The 19,770-nt window shown below is 31.3% G+C and overlaps 1 protein-coding gene across 1 annotated transcript; it reads right to left on the bottom strand.

Annotated features, from left to right (window-relative positions):
- Window positions 1-1,495: 1,495 nt before the first annotated feature.
- LOC127078354 (ubiquitin-like modifier-activating enzyme 5) lies at window positions 1,496-6,559 on the bottom strand. Its single transcript, XM_051018804.1, has 14 exons — window positions 6,338-6,559; window positions 6,101-6,169; window positions 5,906-6,019; window positions 4,893-5,021; window positions 4,383-4,451; window positions 4,118-4,270; window positions 3,984-4,020; window positions 3,444-3,526; window positions 3,129-3,203; window positions 2,806-2,880; window positions 2,585-2,671; window positions 2,335-2,450; window positions 2,108-2,157; window positions 1,496-1,769 (listed from the first exon to the last, which is right to left on the bottom strand). The coding sequence occupies exons 1-14, from the start codon at window positions 6,425-6,427 to the stop codon at window positions 1,630-1,632; spliced, it is 1,287 nt and encodes a 428-aa protein (XP_050874761.1). The 5' UTR covers window positions 6,428-6,559; the 3' UTR covers window positions 1,496-1,629.
- Between the last annotated feature and the right edge of the window lie 13,211 nt (window positions 6,560-19,770).

The raw sequence follows: 19,770 nt of genomic DNA, 5'->3' as shown, positions 1-19,770 counted from the left end.
TTAAAAACCTTAACTTAGACGTTATCACTCTCAATCTAGATCATTCCACAAGATTTATTATGTGTAAATATTGAGTGAATGCTAAGAAGAAGAATGAAGATGAAGAGCAATCTTTGTATCTTTCAGGTTTCAATTATTTGAAATGAGATGCATTAATGTATTTGTATGTGTGTGAAAATGAGGAAATGTAACAGAACATTCGTGCAAGACTAACAAGATTTTTTCGACAAAAATGAGTTATGAGTCAACTCATAAAATTCATGCATTGATGCATGAAGGACAGTGAGCAAATGATTTGTGAAAGCACAACCTATACATCGACCTGCAGAGCTGAGTCGACTCATAGAAGAAAATTTTCTTCTATGCATCGACCTATAACAACTATGAGTTGACTCATAATGTCCAATGATCATTCTTTTAAATTTTGAGTCTTCATGCATCGACTTGTAGCAGCAATGAGTCGATGCATACTGAGTGAAATGTTTTTATGCACCAATCTTTAGCAAATATGAGTTGATGCATGTTGACTGAAAATAATTTCATGCACCGACCCATAGCAAATATGAGTTTATGCATGTTGAGTGAAAATAATTTCCCACATTATTTATGAAATATGAGCTGACCTGTAGCATCTAGAATTGATGCATAAAATTCATTTTGACATAAAATCTTGTTTTCAACTTAGTAAATGACTCTAAACGTATAAGGATGATTATGCACTCCTAATTATGAAAATGCACACCTAAATTAAGAGGATATCATCCGAGGTACACAAATACTAAATGATCTGATTTTTGACATCAATCAAAACATACTACTAAAAGGAAAATGCACTTATACATACTACTAAAAGGGAAATGCACTTATACATCTTAGCAGAGACACAACATGCATTGTAGTACTACAGAATAGGAGGAACAAAGACACCGAATATACACAATAATTAGATTTTATTGTATAGTTTAACATTTTATATTATATTTTATACTTAAATTGATTATGATATTTTGTAATTGACATTTCAAACATGTATATATATACACAATAATTCTTCTATTTTATTCTAATTTTGATCTTATTATTGAATTACAAATGTTAATGATTTACTATGGGATTGATTTATAAATGGCTCATAAGATAAAGTTTATTAAAAAAGACAATTCTTCTAACTTACTGCCAAAGATGTAAAAGTATCGTCATGAGATTAATCCAAAGATTGAATCGGGAACTGTGACACAAGGATTGAAATCCAAACCAATTTTTAAGAAAAATGGGGTGCTTCAGTCATGAAGTCATTTGTTGTAGAATGAATGTGTTCAAATTTTGAAATTCAAAAGAGAATTTTGGAGCTTCCGTAAGATGTGTGATTCCTAGATTAGGTGTAAGTGCGTACCACCCTTGTTTTGTAATAGATGTTTTGGACTCGATGCACAACAAACAAAGCCGCATAAAGAAATCGCATGCGTCCTTGTAGCTAGCTGTCAATGTGGCCAAGTAATTTTAACATGTGAGTTGTTTTGCAAAACTTCCAAATAAAAGAGATGAATCCAAAACAATTTAGTTAAACCTGAAGTAACAAAATCCAAATGTTTTATTTATAATTTTTTTGAAAAAAAACTATAACCTACACTACACAGAATTAATGGCTTCAAGTTGCCTTCTTAGTTCATCGAGGTCATCATTGTCATTGATTGGAGCTTCAGGAGTAACTGGGTTCTGAAATTCGTCCGCAGTTGGGAGTTCATGAGTGAGACCTTCAGGAAGGGCATCTGTAATATATATGGGGACATGAGGTTACTAGTTTAAAAACTAATTGCGCATGAATAATAGAATTAAAAGAAACTAGAACCCTTAAACAATAAAGGTAAATGTTTCTTTAACCAAGAAAGACATAAAAGACACGTGAATTGGCAAAATGAATAACTGCTGGTAATGTTTGCTTTTGCAATGAAAACGCAATGCAAAAGAAAGATTTCCATAAAGGAGCTAGATGAAAGAGCAGTGTAGCTCAAAAGAAAGAAATAACCCAACATCAGGAACTTTACTTGTAGTAAATGGCAAACCCATTAAGCTTATCATTAGGAGACTTAAGGATATAATTAAATACCTGAACTTTTGGTATTGGTACCATCCGCCGGCTCACAATCATCAAGGACACTGAAAATTTAACAAAGTCATGAGTAAATGCATAGGCTAGAATTGCAAGACAACAAAACTATTTGATATTAGATGTACGATTAATGATTATATTCATTACATCTATGTAGGGCAGATCACATAGCTCTTGTGTAAACAAAACGACGTATATGAAAGGTATAAAAGATCATTAAGCACCTTATATTCCATTCATTATCATCATGCAATGGACCTTCTTCAATCGAGGGTCCTTCAGCTTCCAACTTTGCTTTTGCTGCAGCATCTCTTGCTGGCTTTGCAAGAATATACTCTCCCTACATAACATTAATAGTTCAATAATCACACATGATGCTTTGTTTAAAAAAAAAAGTAATAACCACACTGGATAATACACAACTTTAATCATAAAATCAAATGCTTGCAAGGTGGGCTTGACCAAAGTCCTTACCTGTCTTTTTACGCAAGCTGCATTTGAACATTGAGGGTTTGGCTTCATTTGCATAGTTGGGAAAAAATCCTTAAGAGAGTTATATCCCTACATACAAGAAAACAGATCATAAGACTATTTCTGTTCTCAATCTTTAAAACAAAAAGAGAAGGAATAATATGCATTTGTTCAATGAAAAAAGAGAACAAATGGGGGTGTTTCAGTTCTACTGCAGTACTTACCAAATAAGGAGAGACTTGGCCAAAACCTAACAAGAATTTTAGTGTGTTCTGGACAAGAAGCCCGGCAATAACCCCCTGGAAAGTGAAACAAAATTTTCCAAGTCCAATTAACATAACCATCAAAGAGTGTACCTATTTTCTCAACATTAAAAGTGACATTAAATAAGCCACTAAAAATAATAAATGCCATGTCATGGAGTGTTTATTAAAACAGTTTTGTCCTTTTACATGCTAATAAGCTACCCGATTCAAGAATTATAAGATTAATAGCTTCAGATTTATCTTAAATTTTAATCATAAAAAGATATAGTATTGTAATTCACCATGGTAGTTGGTAAAGATGCAGCACAAACCCCTTCACGCTTGAGTGTACGCTCATCAATCCCAGATGCTACAACCTAAGAGGAGAAAGAGGAAAAACATAATTATCTCCCATTCTCCGTAAGTTGGATTTAGAAGTATGCATGAACATATTTGGTTATGTAGTCTGCTATTAGAAAATTTACAATAATATAGTCCATATTTGAATGGAGTTCTGAAACTTGACAATATATCACTAGGTTAATTAAATTCAATCCTTTGAGGCATTACATCAATAATTGTGATTCATACCCAATTTCAAATGAAAACAAACTTACAAGAGGAGGAGCGCATGCAAAACAGGCAGTTTCGCCAGGAATAAGTAACTGAATATGACCAGAAACAGCATCCTCAGAAACACCTGCTTGAATTTTTATCCACATGAGTTTCTTCATAACTATACTTTCATAAGACAAGTATACCTAACATGAAGAATTGGCAATGCATCTAGCAGAATGCACTAGCACAATTCTCTTTGTATTTGATAAGTAATGCACATTGAGATAGTACCGAACACCCCAAAAATATATAAAAAATAAATGTTGCCAGCTAAATGTTCACAGATGTATCCACTTGTCAAGGTCTGGATACTTTCAATGAGGAAGAAAACATCAGTCAATTACAACTTCATTTACATTGTGAAATGTCTTAAAGAACCAAGTCTATTCTAGTTTACAGAGTAAATTCTATCACATTATTTTCACATTACTTTTCTGCACACATCATTATCTATGGTTGAGAGCCAATATTAAGCATTTTATCTTTATTAAGATACAAATATCCAAGAGTTTTATCACTTACAAGAAAAGAATGCTTACCCGACTCGAACCATGTCTGGCTTAGTTCATTACAAGCCTGCAGTATGTATAGAAAGTTGGTTACATACAGCAATCTCTTAGCAGAACTAAAAAGACGAGAATTGAAAACTTCAATTATGTTAAATTATAAATACCTGGTTAACAGCCATTCTTGCTTCATAATTATCTACACAGCTTAAGACAAGATCCACGCCGTTACCTTGTTTATCAGGAGAAAATGACTTATTTTTCAAAGAAGACATAAAGGTTTCAAAACCATCAACTGTCGTGATGTTCAGTGTATAGCTCTAAATGAAAAGAAAATGGGAATGTATCAGCACGGAAAAAAATACAAGATTCATCTGAGTAACACGATAGGCATATTGAATGAGAGGACACAAATATTAAAAAAATACTTACCTCAAGCACAACGTCAGGGTTTATATCTGAAAGCGTTTGTACAGCTGCATCTGTCTTTGTCATACCAGCCTGAAAAGCCAAAAAATCACTTTACTTCTGGAAGCTTTTATATGTAAAATCTATAATATAATATAAGGCGGTCAGCACATAAGTCTAGATCAAAATTTTAAATTGTAACTTTGTGTGCAAACCATGAATAGAAAATTTGTGAATAAATACTTATAGGACTTCTCCTTGAATGAATTCAAAAGACATCATGTTTGGAAATAATAAATGTAAACAACCACCACCACCAAGGTCTTCTTCGCCTATTAGGTAAGATTTGTTATATAGATTAAACAACGTCATAATATCTAATCAAATTTTGAATAGGAATTAGGAAATAAAAAATGTATACAACCTTTTGCTTTCGCAAAAATAAAAGTATACAAGAAGAGCAACCACAAATGTCTTTGCCCATTAGGTGGGATCGGTTACATAGATCAAGAAAGTTAAGATTTGGGTACTCACTTGATCAGGACGAAAAAAGAGCCTATTCATGTTTGCAAGTTCCACTTTGTCATAATCATACAACAATAGTCGACCTATGCCACATCTTGTAAGCATCTCAGCAGCTACACTTCCTACACCACCCACTCCCTGTGATTACATAAGAATTGGCAAAAGTGAGAACTTATTTATTGGCAAAAGTGAAACAAAAACCTAAAGAATTTGCAGAAATTTCTAAAATAATCAAAACTACATGTTCATCTAGTTCTTTTTTAAAACAATAATCTATTTTCCAAGTTTATGACCAAAAAGATAAATAAAGAATCTTAAACCTTTCATAAACTACTATGTTAAGATCATAACCTCTTTGGACAAATTATCTTAATATTTTGAGTATTGCACTCCTAGCTCTCAGTATTTAATCTCAAATGGAGTGGGCATGAAATGCTTTAAGGACTATATTAATTTGTGCAGAGCTTTATATGTGATCATATCTCCATTATGAAATATTGGAAGTAAATAATCAAACCTAAGTGCTCTAAAGTATAAATAAAACTTAGATATCCAGCAGTCATACCAACACAAGTTTGACTAACGATACTGTATTTATTTATATTTACGGGGCGCACTCCCAGATATAAACTGTGATTCTGTTCTTGTCAACGCCAACAAAGTCTTTATACCATAATCGAAAGATTGATATCACATCAATGGCTAACAAATACAAAGTAACAAACAGATTTTAAGGTCCACAGATCCAAATGGCATATAATTCTACTTTCATTTCAATAAAAACACCATAAATAAATAACATTAAGACTAATGTTTCTAATCACAAGTATTCTCCCAGATAAATTTGAAATTCAATGTTCTCCAATCCTAGAATTTGCTTTCTAAGATTAAACATTAAAATAAATGAGTACTTCAGCATTATGCTCGCATCAGTGTGAGTGAACAGTTACATGCACATCAATCATACCACAGATTTTATTCAACAAAAGTAATTAAAGGTGCAAGAGGAGATTAGTACAGACAACTATGGCAATGGAGAAATTCCTTATCCGTTCATAATTCTCCACAATTCCCATTCTCTGAAGCGCCATAAGCCGACTGTATGGATTGCTGTCAACAACCTCAGCACTCATATCCTGCTCAACACAGTGACAATAATTCAATTCAGTACAAATGCATCAAATCAAAGAAAACCAACACACGAATGTTTAACTAACCTTAACTTTGGAGCGGCGAACAGGTTCAGCCCTAACAAGATCAGCAATATGCTCAACACGTGATTGAATCTTCAAATCAAAAGATACAAATCGAATCAGGTCAATTCAAGCCAGTGCTAAGCAGAAATCATTATACATTGTAGATTAATGTCACTATCGCAAAAGAAACGATCGATTCACTCAGAAAATCATAGGATGAGACATGCAGAATTGGAAGAAGAGAAGAGATGAAATTACCTTGTGGAACGCATCACGGAGAGATGGATCTGGAAGGGATTGATTGAGAGATTGAAGATCGGCGATCAAGTCATTGAGCTCGATCTCCATCTCTCAATGTATTTCTATGGAATTTCAGATAACTTGAATGTGAAATTGAAGTTCAAAACTGAACTGAAGGCAACTTTTTGTTCCTTCTCCGATAATGCTACCATATATCTTATTCCCTCGCGTTAGTGTCCGGTAACACTGATTCAATCCCGGGTCGGGTCGATTAAAATGGGTCGTTCTGGATTATATGTTAATATTGGCCATTTTATTTACAATCAAGAAATTCTATAGGCCCAAACGTGTTGACTTGCTGTCTTATAAGAGAAATGCTATCCCCACCACCTTCTTTGACATCCTCATTCACTTCTCTCCTCCACTTTCTCATATCAAGCATATTATCACCAGAGTCTGTCCTAAGTTTTTGTAGGCCATATACAGATAAAGTACGGTTTAATTATGACAAAATAATTAGAGTTTTGTTTAACTATAATTTGTGGCAAATATTTTATAAGGTTTTATTTAAATAGAGTTTATAAGGTTTTATTTAAATAGAGTTTAACTATGATAAATTTTGAACACTATGTAATAGTTCACCTTGTATGTATTATTGCCAAAAGTTTTCTTCCATGAGTACCACTTCTCCTAAAATTTGAATGAGTTTAAGAATGTGAAAATGGTGGAGGGAGAAAGATGAAGATTCTTGAGGTTTTTCTTAACAAAGAACTGACAAAAGTTTAATTTAGACTTGTCATGGATAGTGTTATAGATATGTTAATATAACAATAGTAACATGAATTTTTTTTCCTCTAATTATAAGGGCTTTCTATATTAAATGGAAACTCAAGTACCATCGTGCATGTTTTTAGACTCAAAAGATCAATAATAAAATGACCATTAGCAACCCAACACAAATCCATCATATATAAATGATTAAGTAAGTCTACAATTCTAATTATGTAATAGGCTCAATAGTAAGATCTAAAGTTACAATATTTGAGGTGTTTACCTTCACATATCATTATACACAATTCGATGATTCACCTTTGAGTTAATTCCTGGAAACTTACACATTTATTAATTTGTTACCTAGAAGCACTTATGTGTTCCCACAATTTCGAACTATATGGAGGGCCTTTAAATCAGATAGTTTCCGCCATTTCTCTCAAAAATTTGTTACGGCAATAAGTCCTTACTTATCCATTGATGATCTCAGAGATCACTTTAGTGGAAATAACAATTACATGGAACATATAAGAGACCATATTTTCTATAAATAGGAGACTCACTCCTATGTATGATTACATAATCAATTTACTCCCTTTTATGTGTTAGCATATTGTCTTACTTTTGCATCTAAATGTATTGTGTAGGTACACATACGATAACTTCCAAAAATATGTTAAATATGTAGGCCCTTATTAACTTATGTTACAAGTAACTAAATGAAAAACCCCTAATTTATCTATGAAAATTGATAAAACATCTATTTGGATATTTTAAACGTGCATTGATTAAAAGCATACAAAAAGGATCAAGAAATCAATAATACAACACAAGAGAGCAGGCAAAAGGGCTTTCCTAATAAATCAAGGCTCGCTAAGCAAATAATACATGAACGCTTAGCGAGCAAAGATACAACCTTGATAAGCCAAGAAACACAGGAGTGCTTAGCGAGAAAAGGCAATTCAAAAATATCAATGTTAAGTTACTTCAAGGTGAAGGAAGTGTTTGCTGGCTAAGAAAACTGGGAAGGTTCGCTTAACGAGCATAAGCGGCAAGGCTAGTGGTAGGGTGAGCTAGAATTACTTAACCTAGAAGAAATTAGGCACATGAGTGAGCTTGGACGGTGTACTTAGTGAGCTCACCCTTTCCAACCCTATAAATATGGTGCCAGACAATTCATTAGGAAATAAATGTGAATTTGAGGTAGTTTCTCAATGAAATTAGGTTCTCACCATAAATCACAACAAAAGAGAATATGAGAGGAAGATCGAGAGCGGGAGCAGTGTTAGAGGAATCGTCAACAGGTGTTTTTCAACTTCTTTCTTACATGACTTGATTGTAAAGTTGCGATGAATAAGCGTAGATAATTTTCTCTTTTGTTGAGGTTAAATGTAGTTATCTTATTACTTATATTTTGATCTCGACCATGTCGTTCTATGTAATTCTTCTTAAGTTTTTATATTGATGGATTCTTAGTTCTTAATGTTTGTTTTATATTAGCTACTTAAAACATGTTTTCATGATATGACTTGATATTTGAAAGACACTAGTCATTACTAGATCCAAGTCGGTCATCTATTGGATGATAAAGTCTAGATATAGATTTAAGTTTAATATCCATATTTGCTATTGAAACTTAATGTCAACATATTGGTTAATATGGTTAGAGATCGTTTATTAGGTAACACGATCGATCTCAACTCTTTCACTCAGACATGAGCTGTGATGAGAGCTTTAGACGGTAATATTAATAACTAATTAGAATTTCATGTTACTGGTCAATGATGTTATATGAGAACGGGTCAATAAAGTCTAACCCCGACAAAGCTTTCTCAATGTTGAAACACTAAAAGTTTATTTTATGTTATTTTACATTTCAAGTATTCACTAAACAATCAATCTTATGATAAACAAAACTTAAAGTAATAGAAACTATTGAACGCTATTTGAAACACAATCAGTTTCTGTGGAGACGATAATTAACATTTGCTTTTGATATGCAATAAAAATGACGTTGTTGCTGGAGACTAGCGTTAGTTTTTGAAGACATTCGATAGTTTTATCATTTTAAGTATTTTATTTATATCTGTTAATATATGTGAATATTTTGTTTATAGTTAATAACCTACTATTTTTGTTATCTAGTTCTGTTATTACTTGTTTATAGGAGGTAAGGTTCCTAGAGAATAACTTTTGTTCGATCTCGATATTGAGCGAACTACACGCAGTAACAATAGTAAGAAAAGAAAGAAAAAGTTACAAAACCTAGAAGACTATTTTGTTTCAAAACAATAAATAATGGTTGATATGGATAACAATAACAATAATCGGGACAACAACAATGACAACAATGCAAATAATGAAAACAATATTGATGGAATGCCATGCGACAACAGTCTGAGACGTCAGACACACATAGCTAGGCCGTAAAGGAATGTCCCTCAACCATAAATGAAAATGGGATTGTTAAAAATTCTTTATGTTAACCTTTTTACAGGATTAAACCATGAGGGGTGTATACACGCCTCACGAAGTTCTACAAGATTTCTTGTATGCTAGGAGCTCTAGAAACTGAGGAGGAAAACACCAACCTTTTTGTGAGATGATCAGTGTGAATATGATTCTAATGATAAATTGATTGTTGATCTATACATGTTTTAAAATCTTACTTTAGAAAATCAAGTTTTTCATTCTCATGCTATGGTTTGATGATAATATGGATTATGTACTTGCATTATAAAGTAAATTATGTCATAAAACAATATTTTTTCAAAAGTTTTTGATCAAGTCAATCTAACTTCTTTTTGAAACATGAATTTTGAACTTATTATAAACTATTTGAATGGATTTTGTTTGAGGACAAACAAAAAGATAAGTTGGGTAGAGTTGATAAGTGCAAAAAAATATGTTAAATACATATGCACTTATTAACTTATTTTACAATTAATCAAATGAAAAACCTCTAATTTATCTATGAAAAGTGATAAAACGCATGTCTGGACATTTGAAATATGCATTTATTAAAAATAGCCAAAAAGGACCAAGAAATTACCAAAATAACACAATAGACCAAACCAACGTACTTTACCAACAAATCGATGCTAACTAAGCCAAGAATAAAGGCGCACTTAACGAGTAAAAGGTGCGAACTCGCTAAGCCAAGAAACACAGGTGCGCTTAACGAGCAAAGATGATTTAAAGATTGCAGGGTTAAGTTACTTTAAGGTGAAGAAATGGTTTGATGGCTAAACGAGCTTGAGCAGTTCGCTTAGGGAGCATGGGAGACAAGACTAGTTGTAGGGTGAGTTGTCATTACTTAATCTAGAAGAAAGTATGCACGTTAAGTGAGCTTGGGCGGTGCCCTTAGTAAACTTACCCTTTACAATCCTATAAATAAGGATGCCATGCAGTTCCTTTTGAAATATTGGTGAATTCAATGTAGTTCCTCAGTGAAATTAGGTTTTCACCCAAATCACAACAAGAAAGAATATATGAGGAAGATTAAGGTCGGAAGTATTTTTTGAAGAATCGTCAATATATTCTTTTCAACTTCTTTATTCTATCTACGACTTGATTGTAAAGCTATGACGAGTAAGCGTGGGTAATTTTCTATTTTATCGGGGTTATATGTAGTTGTCCTGTTACTTATATTTTGATCTTGATCATGGTGTTCTATATAATTCTTCCTAAGTTTTAATATTGATGGATCATTGGTTCTTAGTGCTTGTTTTGGATTAACTACCTAAAACATGTTTTCATGGTATGACTTGATATTTGAAAAGTATTGTTCGTTACTAGATCCAAGTATATCATCTATTGGATGCTAAAGTGTAGATAGAGATTTAAGTTTCATATATGTATTTGCTATTGAAACTTAATACCAACACATTGGCTAATAGACAGAGAGCCCATCTATTAGGTAATAGGAATGGTCTCATGTCGTTGACTCAGACATGAGATGCGATGAAAGCTTCGAGTGGTAATATTAATAACTGATTAGAATTGCATATTATTAATCAAAGGTACTACATGAGAACGGGTCAATGAATATAATCCTAACAAAATTTTCTCACTATTGAAACATCGGAAGTTTATTTTATGTTATTTTACATTTTAAGTATTCACCAAACAATCAATCTTTTAATAAATCAAACTTAAATTAATAGAAACTATTGAACGGTCTTTGAAACACAATCAGACCTTATGGAGATGATAGTCAACACTTGCTTTCGAGCTGGAACAACATCATCATATCAAGATAAACAATAATATAAGGAGCAAGCGAGGAGATTATAATAGTACAATCAGTGGCAAAAAGATCACATCAATCACTCAAGTGTTCCATCTTCTAAATTCATCCAGAAACATGACCTAATTTGAATTTTTTAAAACTATATCATTATTCTTATACAATTAAATAACTTAAAGAGGTGTTTGGGGTAAATTATTTTGACTAAAAAATGACATTCATTTATTCAAGTTGATAAAGTACATCAATAAAAAATAATATTAATTTCGCCAAAAATAAAAAGTATGCATTTGCAAACAAACTAACAACACCCATGTTAATAGCATAATTCAAGGTAAAGTTCGTACATAGATGACAATGCTAATAAATATGACAAATTGAAGTGTCTAGAATATTTTTGCCTTTAGATATGCAATGTTGTTGATGCCAAAGTAATTGATTCAATATGCATTGAATATGAAACAAAGATAATCGATTAATTTGAATCAAACAAACATCATAACAAGACAAGAAATGAGATACCTCCAAAATTATTTATTTCTCTACATATAATATAACTTTTAACCTCTTCTCATTTTTGTTAAACCTCCATCTTTGATACAACAATATCATGTGCTATTATTCGTCTTCACGAAATTCCTTTTTAAAGTTGGTTTTTTATTATATACTTTTTATAAAACAAGAACTTTGGAACTCCTCCTAGGAATCACATGTTTGAGAGCTCTTTCATCTAGGTATATGGTGGTTTTATTTTTCATCCATAAGTTTCTTTAATGCAACACTTTATACATTTTTTAAGATAAAGTACTTTTTTTGAAGTAAATACTTGATAGATCTTACAAGATAATATTGTTTCAACAATCTAAGGTATAAGTGGATATTTTCTATTGTCAATAAGGTTCACATTAAAACTAAACAAAATTTTAATTACTCTTCTTTTATTTTTCAATAGTTAAGTGTGTAAATCAAGAACTTGAGAACTCCTCCTAGGAATCACATGAATCACATGTTTGGGAGCTCTTCCATCTAGGTATATGGTGGTTTTATTTTTCATCCATAAGTTTCTTTCATGCAACACTCTATACATTTTTTAAGATAAAGTACTTTTTTTGAAGTAAATACTTGATAGATCTTACAAGATAATATGTTTCAACAATCTAAGGTATAAGTGAATATTTTCTATTGTCAATAAGGTTCACATTAAAACTCAACTCCATCTTTCATTACTCTTCTTTCATTTTTCAATAGTTAAGTGTGTAAATCAAGATTTTCCCCAAGGGGGCAACTCTTCTGCATTTCTATGTTCAATTTGTGGTTAGATATTAAAAAGTCCCAAATGTACTTTGAATGTATTAACCTTATGTTTATTTTAGTTTTGGGAATAGTTTATCTTACAAAAGTTTTTTTCTTTTCCTATTTATGAGTATGTATCATTTTGTCTACTAAGTAAGCAATGTATATCTATTCTTTACTTTACCATATTAGTTCTTGAAATCCATTTGTTAAATGTTATTACATCCTAACAAAATTTTATCTAACTTACAGTAAACTGTAAGAACTAAACATAACATAACATTACATTCATTAACATTCAAAAGACTATTATTCCATGAAATTTCATATTATCCAACATGTAAGATTTAACTCTAGTTGATAAAAAAAAATACAACATAATGAGGTCCTAAGTTACACATTTATAAATAAAGATAATGGAAATGATAAACCTAAGGAAGTACGTGAATCCCTTGCAATCTTCCAACTGCAAGTGATCTTGGGTGTCACATCTCACAATGTCAGATTCCTACAATACTGGACTTTGGAAAGAATTGACTATGAATGTTCTAGTTTATTTCTCTTCTTCTCTGCAAAATTTCCAACCTACAAACTCTATAAAACTTTCCAATTCAAGCTTTATTTATAGGAGGATTTTTCTTGTTATAAAAAGCTCCATTATTTGTCCTTATCAGACCCTTATAAATTATCCATAAACCTTGACCCAAGAATAAATCATATTCTTTTTTGATAGTACGTATACTAGGACAATACAATGTACATGAGAGACAACTCAAATCTTTTTGTAGTTTTTCATCTTTATTTGCTAACATTGACAACTCATCCTTAATCCAATCTTCTAGAATTTATTAGTTTCAACACTTGTTTTAGGTATAACAACATTATCAAGCATCTTCTTGAATCGGTTAGAGATCAACATTTCAGATCTGTCGTGACACCTCTCATTAAAATGACTAATAATGCATAATAAAAACAGGTGAAATCCAAAAATGGAGCATCTAGTATACTTAACTACAAAATATCACAAATCACCTAAAAACACATAAAATTAATATTGATCACCTAAGATACATGTGATGAATTTAACAATGCGGAACTTAAATAACTTAAATAAATGGAGTTGTAAATTACCAAGTTCCTTTATATTATTCATTTTTCTAGTTCATAATTGTTCTAGACAACAAGTTGCTCCCACCCTCGTTTTTCAGTAGTATCGTGTTATCTCCTTCAAGGTTGTACATATTTTTCATTTATTTTCTCTGATTGTGCTTCAAAATCAAGAAGCTCTAAATTTATTTTAAAACGGTAACATTTTAATCCTATTTAATTTGAAGTTTATTTAGATATATGTTAGTTTACTCTTCTATATTTTGATTTCCTTGATTTTGTCTCTAATTTGTGTGTGTTGTTCTTTGTAAGTTTCCACCAAATGGATAGGAAAACTAAGCAATTCATTCAACCGTTTTTTTTGTTCTTTTTTAAAATACGCTAGATTTTTTCTTTGAGAGATTATTTTTTCTTCGAATTTATACTTACTCATAACGTTGAATCTAATAATTATTGAGGTTCTACTACATTTTTTTTTCCGAAACAGATCTCATTTTTTTTTGAAGTATCTATATGTTGATTAAGTTGGTATGATTTTGCAAATTAGAACATCATATAGTTCTAGAACATTTCTTTAAAGGTATTACTTTACAATATTTTCTATGTGAAATTTCTAGTATTGCATCTTATCATATTTTTTCTTGCTCATTAACCGTTCAAGTTTATATTTTTGTCAAAATGTTCACTAGTACACAAAATACTTGTTAATTCGGTTAAAATGAATTGTTAAGCTGATTCTGTACAGATATATGAGTAGACATTGTAACAATTCACAACGTGTTAAGTCATAGTGAATTATCATCTCTTTAGAAAAAATTTCAAATTATCTTAAAGTGTACTCACAGCCTCAACCGCTCTAGAGAATTTTGAGTTACCTTTTTGTTTGTTTTTCTAGAATCTCTTTAAACCTCTTAAAAACCTGCACCATTTCATTTTTGATTTTAATCAAATATACTTACATCATTTTACTAAAATCATCCACAATGGAAACAAATATATGTATTATCTCCTAATGACACCATGTCAAAAGGACCACAAACATCATTATGTGTCATGCCAATTTTACCTTGGCCCTCATTCGAATCTAAGACATAAAATATTTCCTTGGTTGCTTTCCTATAAAAAAAACTCTTGCACAGATCTACAAGAAACCTAATCCTAGTAAAATGATGTATATTTCCCTTGAAATTTAAGGTACAAAGACTATTAAAATTAAAGTGTTCATACCTGAGGTGCCATAGCCAAACATTATTGCCAATCACGTAACTAGCAAGACATTGAGAATCTATTGCTTTGATATGAAATTGAAAAGTTCAATTTTGAGAAAAAAGAGCTCTCAAAATAGCTTTTTGATGTGCATAAAATACCTTAATGTGATTATTATCAAGGTGTGCAATAAATCTCTTCTTAAGCAAATAACCATTGCTTAACAAGTTACTCTTCATGCTTGAAAGATACAACACACCAATGATGAATGTTTGATTTTTTTGTCTTACTTTTATCAAGTTATCAATAAATCCTTCTGATATAATGGTTATGTTATCAACAAATATTGTATTTCTCTTTCTTGAATCATAAAAATTGACTAGCGATTCTCAATGACTTGTCATGTGATTTGAATTGTCTATGTCCAAATATTAGCCATCTATGCTTACAAATTCATCATTTGTTGTTTCCATAAGGAGGATAGGGCATGTGTCAAAGTCACTCTCACCCAGAGCCATATGTGCCTCATTAACAAGTATGACACTCAATGTTCTTTTTGTTTATTGGTTTATTCTCCTTCATATCTTGATGGACAATATTGTCTCTTGAAGAAGATTCAGGTTGATCATCTTTCTTGGAGTCATCTTGCCTAGACCTTCCTTTCTTGGACTTGTCATTTCCATTCTACTTTGAACCATAAACTTTCTTGGATGTTTGATCCAACAAAGTTTGATCAATCATTTTTTCTTTCGTTATTTCAAGCACCTTTTGTTCATGTGCTTCCAAAGAATATTGTAATTCCTCAACCTTCATGATAGATAAATCCTTTGATTTCTCAATTGTGAATGCAATATAATCAAATTTGGAGGATATAGTGCATATCAATTTGTTCATTATGGTTAGATCAGAAACAACTTCACCATAACTCTTCTTTTGATTGACCACATGTGTGATCCGATTAAAATACTCATTAACCTTCTCATTGTTCTCCATATACAATAATTCGTTTTGACTTATCAACGTTTTAAAATGAACTTTCTTGAGTTTGTCATCACCAACATAACCTTTCTAAAAAATGTCTCATGCCTCATTCGATGAAGTAGCATTCTCAATTTTTTTGAAGTTCACAATATCAACACATTAACGGATGAAGAATATTGTCTTGAAACTCTTCTTCTTTGATTCTTTACAACCACCAACCTAAATATCAAATGTATTGTTAAGAAGATACGGTAGACCTGTTTGCACTATATCCACCATACCTTGAAATTTAAAAATCACCTTTATTTTCTCGCTCCATCTATCTCAACTCTTGTTGTCAAGAATAAGGAGATTCCCACCAAAACTATTTCACTTAACAAATAAGCATAAATAACATCAAATCTTGAATGCTTTTGAAATGCAAGAGTCTGAGGGTTTAGATATCCCTTATTAAATTTATACACAACATAGAAGAGAAAGAGAGAAAGCATAATATATATATATATATATATATATATATATATATATATATATATATATATATATATATATATATATATATATATATATATATATATATATATATATATATATATATATATATATATATATATATATATATATATTACATCACATTCACTTTAATGTATTATTGCATATTTATAAATGATCAATAAAATGAGTTTTTACACTACTATTCGGGCTTAAAATCACCAACTAAGCCCAACAACCTAACCGCTTTAGTTAATCTTTTCTACAACAAATAATTTAACCAACATAATCTAGACTTTAACTACACTTCAAATGTCATAGCCAAAACTCAATAAATTACTATTTGACTTTGCTCAATTTAGAATTTGAAGTTATAGTTTTTTCTAGTGACGGATTCTTAGAGTGCATTTATACATATACATTTTGTTATAACTTAAATTACAACAATTACATTACATTACCAATTAAAAATATTTCATAAATTTAGATTCTCAAATTGCATTCTCTTACAATTTCAATATTTAAAAAAAGTCTTACTACTTTATAATTATGTGTACCACCTACTATCTTCCATACAAAACCCATAGGCTATGCGTGGATGTAGCCGAAACCAACCGTAGAATGAGGAGCAGGTGGGCACACCTAAAGCAAAATGAGTCAAGCTACACCCCATCTTATGCAATCTACCAAAATCTCAAGAACAAGTATCAACCAATTTATTCGGTTGGTATGATATACTATCTTGTTTCCCATCTTAATTTCCTCTTAGAAAAAAACAGATATGTACTCGACAACTTTCAGTCTTATCCCCATACATAATGCAGTCCACATCAATGATGGTTAATTTGCTCTATTATGAGATTGAAAACTTGAACTCTCCAATTGGTAGAGGAGAACACGACTTAGGAGCCCACAACGCATATCAGTATGCATGTACCACGAATACGATCCACTAAGCAATTTTTACGGAAAAGAAAATAATTGATCTTATATTCTTCATACGCTACCTAACTCATCTCCCTCCATTTTTCTTTCTTGTCAATTTTAGTGTTAAATTTTCAACTCTACTTATAATAGTGTCTAAGAAGTTTGTGTATTTATTATATTCAATCCTTTTCATTTGTATTCAATATGCACTATCTTACTATTTATTTATGTTCTTGTGAACTCATATTTACGCAAACACTACTTCTACATGTAGTTACAAAATTTCAATTATATATATTGCCATTTCTTAAAACAATGTTATCAATAAATAAAAAGGAAACTTGTTCTTTATTTGATTGAGAAATGATGATTGTTTTTTTTTTCAAAAAACAATTGGATTGGTAACCATGAATAATGTGTTGGAAACAAGTTTTAAGAAGGTATCTCTGGGTATCCCTGCTTGATAAAGTATAAACAGTTATTTTAAGAGGGTGTATTTAATTGTATTTTATAGAACTTTTTTATTATGAAAAGATCTTGTGATTTTAAATTAAATTTTTTATTTAATTTAAAATGAGTAATGTAATATTTAATTGGAATGATTTAAATGAGTAATGTGATGTATAATTGGAAGGATTTGAATGAGAGATGTATCTCATCTAATATGCATCGGTTAAATTAGAAAAGAGATCCAAAGATTGGCAAATACATTTCATAGAAATATTTAGTCTAAAATCGTTGCTTGGGTAGCTTAACTCTTGGGGCCGGCCAATCTCTCCAACACTCCTTTCTTTAGGATAATCACACAAGTGAAATTGGTATTTTTTTTTTATTTCTATAGAAATATTTAACTATATTTTGTTCTAACATGACGAGTGTAAGTTAAATTTGACATAAGATGAATCATTTGAAGTTTGAACATTTTATAACTAAAAATATTCATATATCCGATACTTTAAATTTTGAGTGAAGACGTGGTGTCAAATATCATGTGTAGTGTTATTAGTCTAATGTGTTAACTCAATCCGTAGTAAAGATTTTTTCTAAAGTTTCAATAGTGATATTAGAGTACAATATACTTTATGGGATGCAAAAAGATCCCAATGTTGGATCAAAGACGTGAATGGTTTCACGATTGTGAGTTAAAGTCTCACATTACATGAAATAGTTGAAGTTGAGCACCATATAAATCATATACTTAATTCATTACAATTTTGAGTGAATATATGATGTCAAATTCATTTATACAGATAATTGTTTTTAGTTCAATGTGTTAATTCTGTTGGTGCACAATGTGAAGAAGATGAATATGGAAGAAGAGACAGAAGAGAGAGAATTGAAATAACAAACTTCCACTACTCTTCTAAAACGGTTACAGTAAATGACGCACACACTACTATATTGACAACTACACTTGTTTATATACACAAACAATAATGCCATGTAGGCAAAAATGCTAACCTACACTAGCTAGGCTACGCTTAACAAAACTAATACTACTACTGAATATGAATTACTTTTAACACCATCCCTTAATTCGTATTCAACTAATCAAAACTAACAACACTAATTTCATCCCTCAAGTGGAGAAATTGATCAGTCTTGATCGCTTTCGTCAGAACATCCGCCAGCTGCTTCTGGGTGCTATAATGCATAACTTCTAGCACTCCATTATGAACCTGACTTCTCAGAAAATAAAACTTAGTCTCAATATGCCTGCTTCTCCCATGCAACACTAGGTTCTTAGCGAGATTGATTGCATACTTATTATCAATCATCAACTTCAGATGCTTATTTACCTTGATCTTCAGATCTTGCAATAAATCTTGAAGCCAGACGGCTTGACATACAACCATAAATGCCTGCAATGTATTCAACTTCACAGGTTGACAACGCGACAACTGGTTACTTCTTGGAACACCAAAAAATAAGACTTCCCAAATTCTTAAACAAATATCCAAAAGTACTTCTTATGTCAACTCTATCTCCACACTAGTTAGAGTCACATTCAGAATCATATTTTGATTATGACTCATCTTTAGAACCTTCGGATTCTGAAGTATCTTCAGAAGTTAACTCAGGTGTTAACACCATACCCGAGTTGGATTGAGACGTGTTCCAATCCCTCACTTATGATTCTTTCACAATGATATCTCTGCTGAGTTCAGCCCTATTAATGACAGGACAGTAGAGCTTATAAGCACATGTATTGTGGTATCCTACAAGCAACATAACTCTGCTTATGTCATCCAACTTCCTTCTCTTGGCATCTGAAACATGTTTGTAACAAACATAACCAAACACCTTCAGATGACTCACACTTTGCTTATCTCTAATCCACTTCTCTAAAGGAACAATTTTCTTCAACTTTTTGGTTGGACACCTGTTGAGCACATATGTTGTAGTCGCAATAGCTTATTCCTAC

This window comes from Lathyrus oleraceus, chromosome 5 (genome assembly GCF_024323335.1).
Source record: "Lathyrus oleraceus cultivar Zhongwan6 chromosome 5, CAAS_Psat_ZW6_1.0, whole genome shotgun sequence".
NCBI classification, from domain to species: domain Eukaryota; kingdom Viridiplantae; phylum Streptophyta; class Magnoliopsida; order Fabales; family Fabaceae; genus Lathyrus; species Lathyrus oleraceus.
Note: the sequence above shows the minus strand (reverse complement) of the source record. Positions and strands in the feature narration are given on the sequence as shown.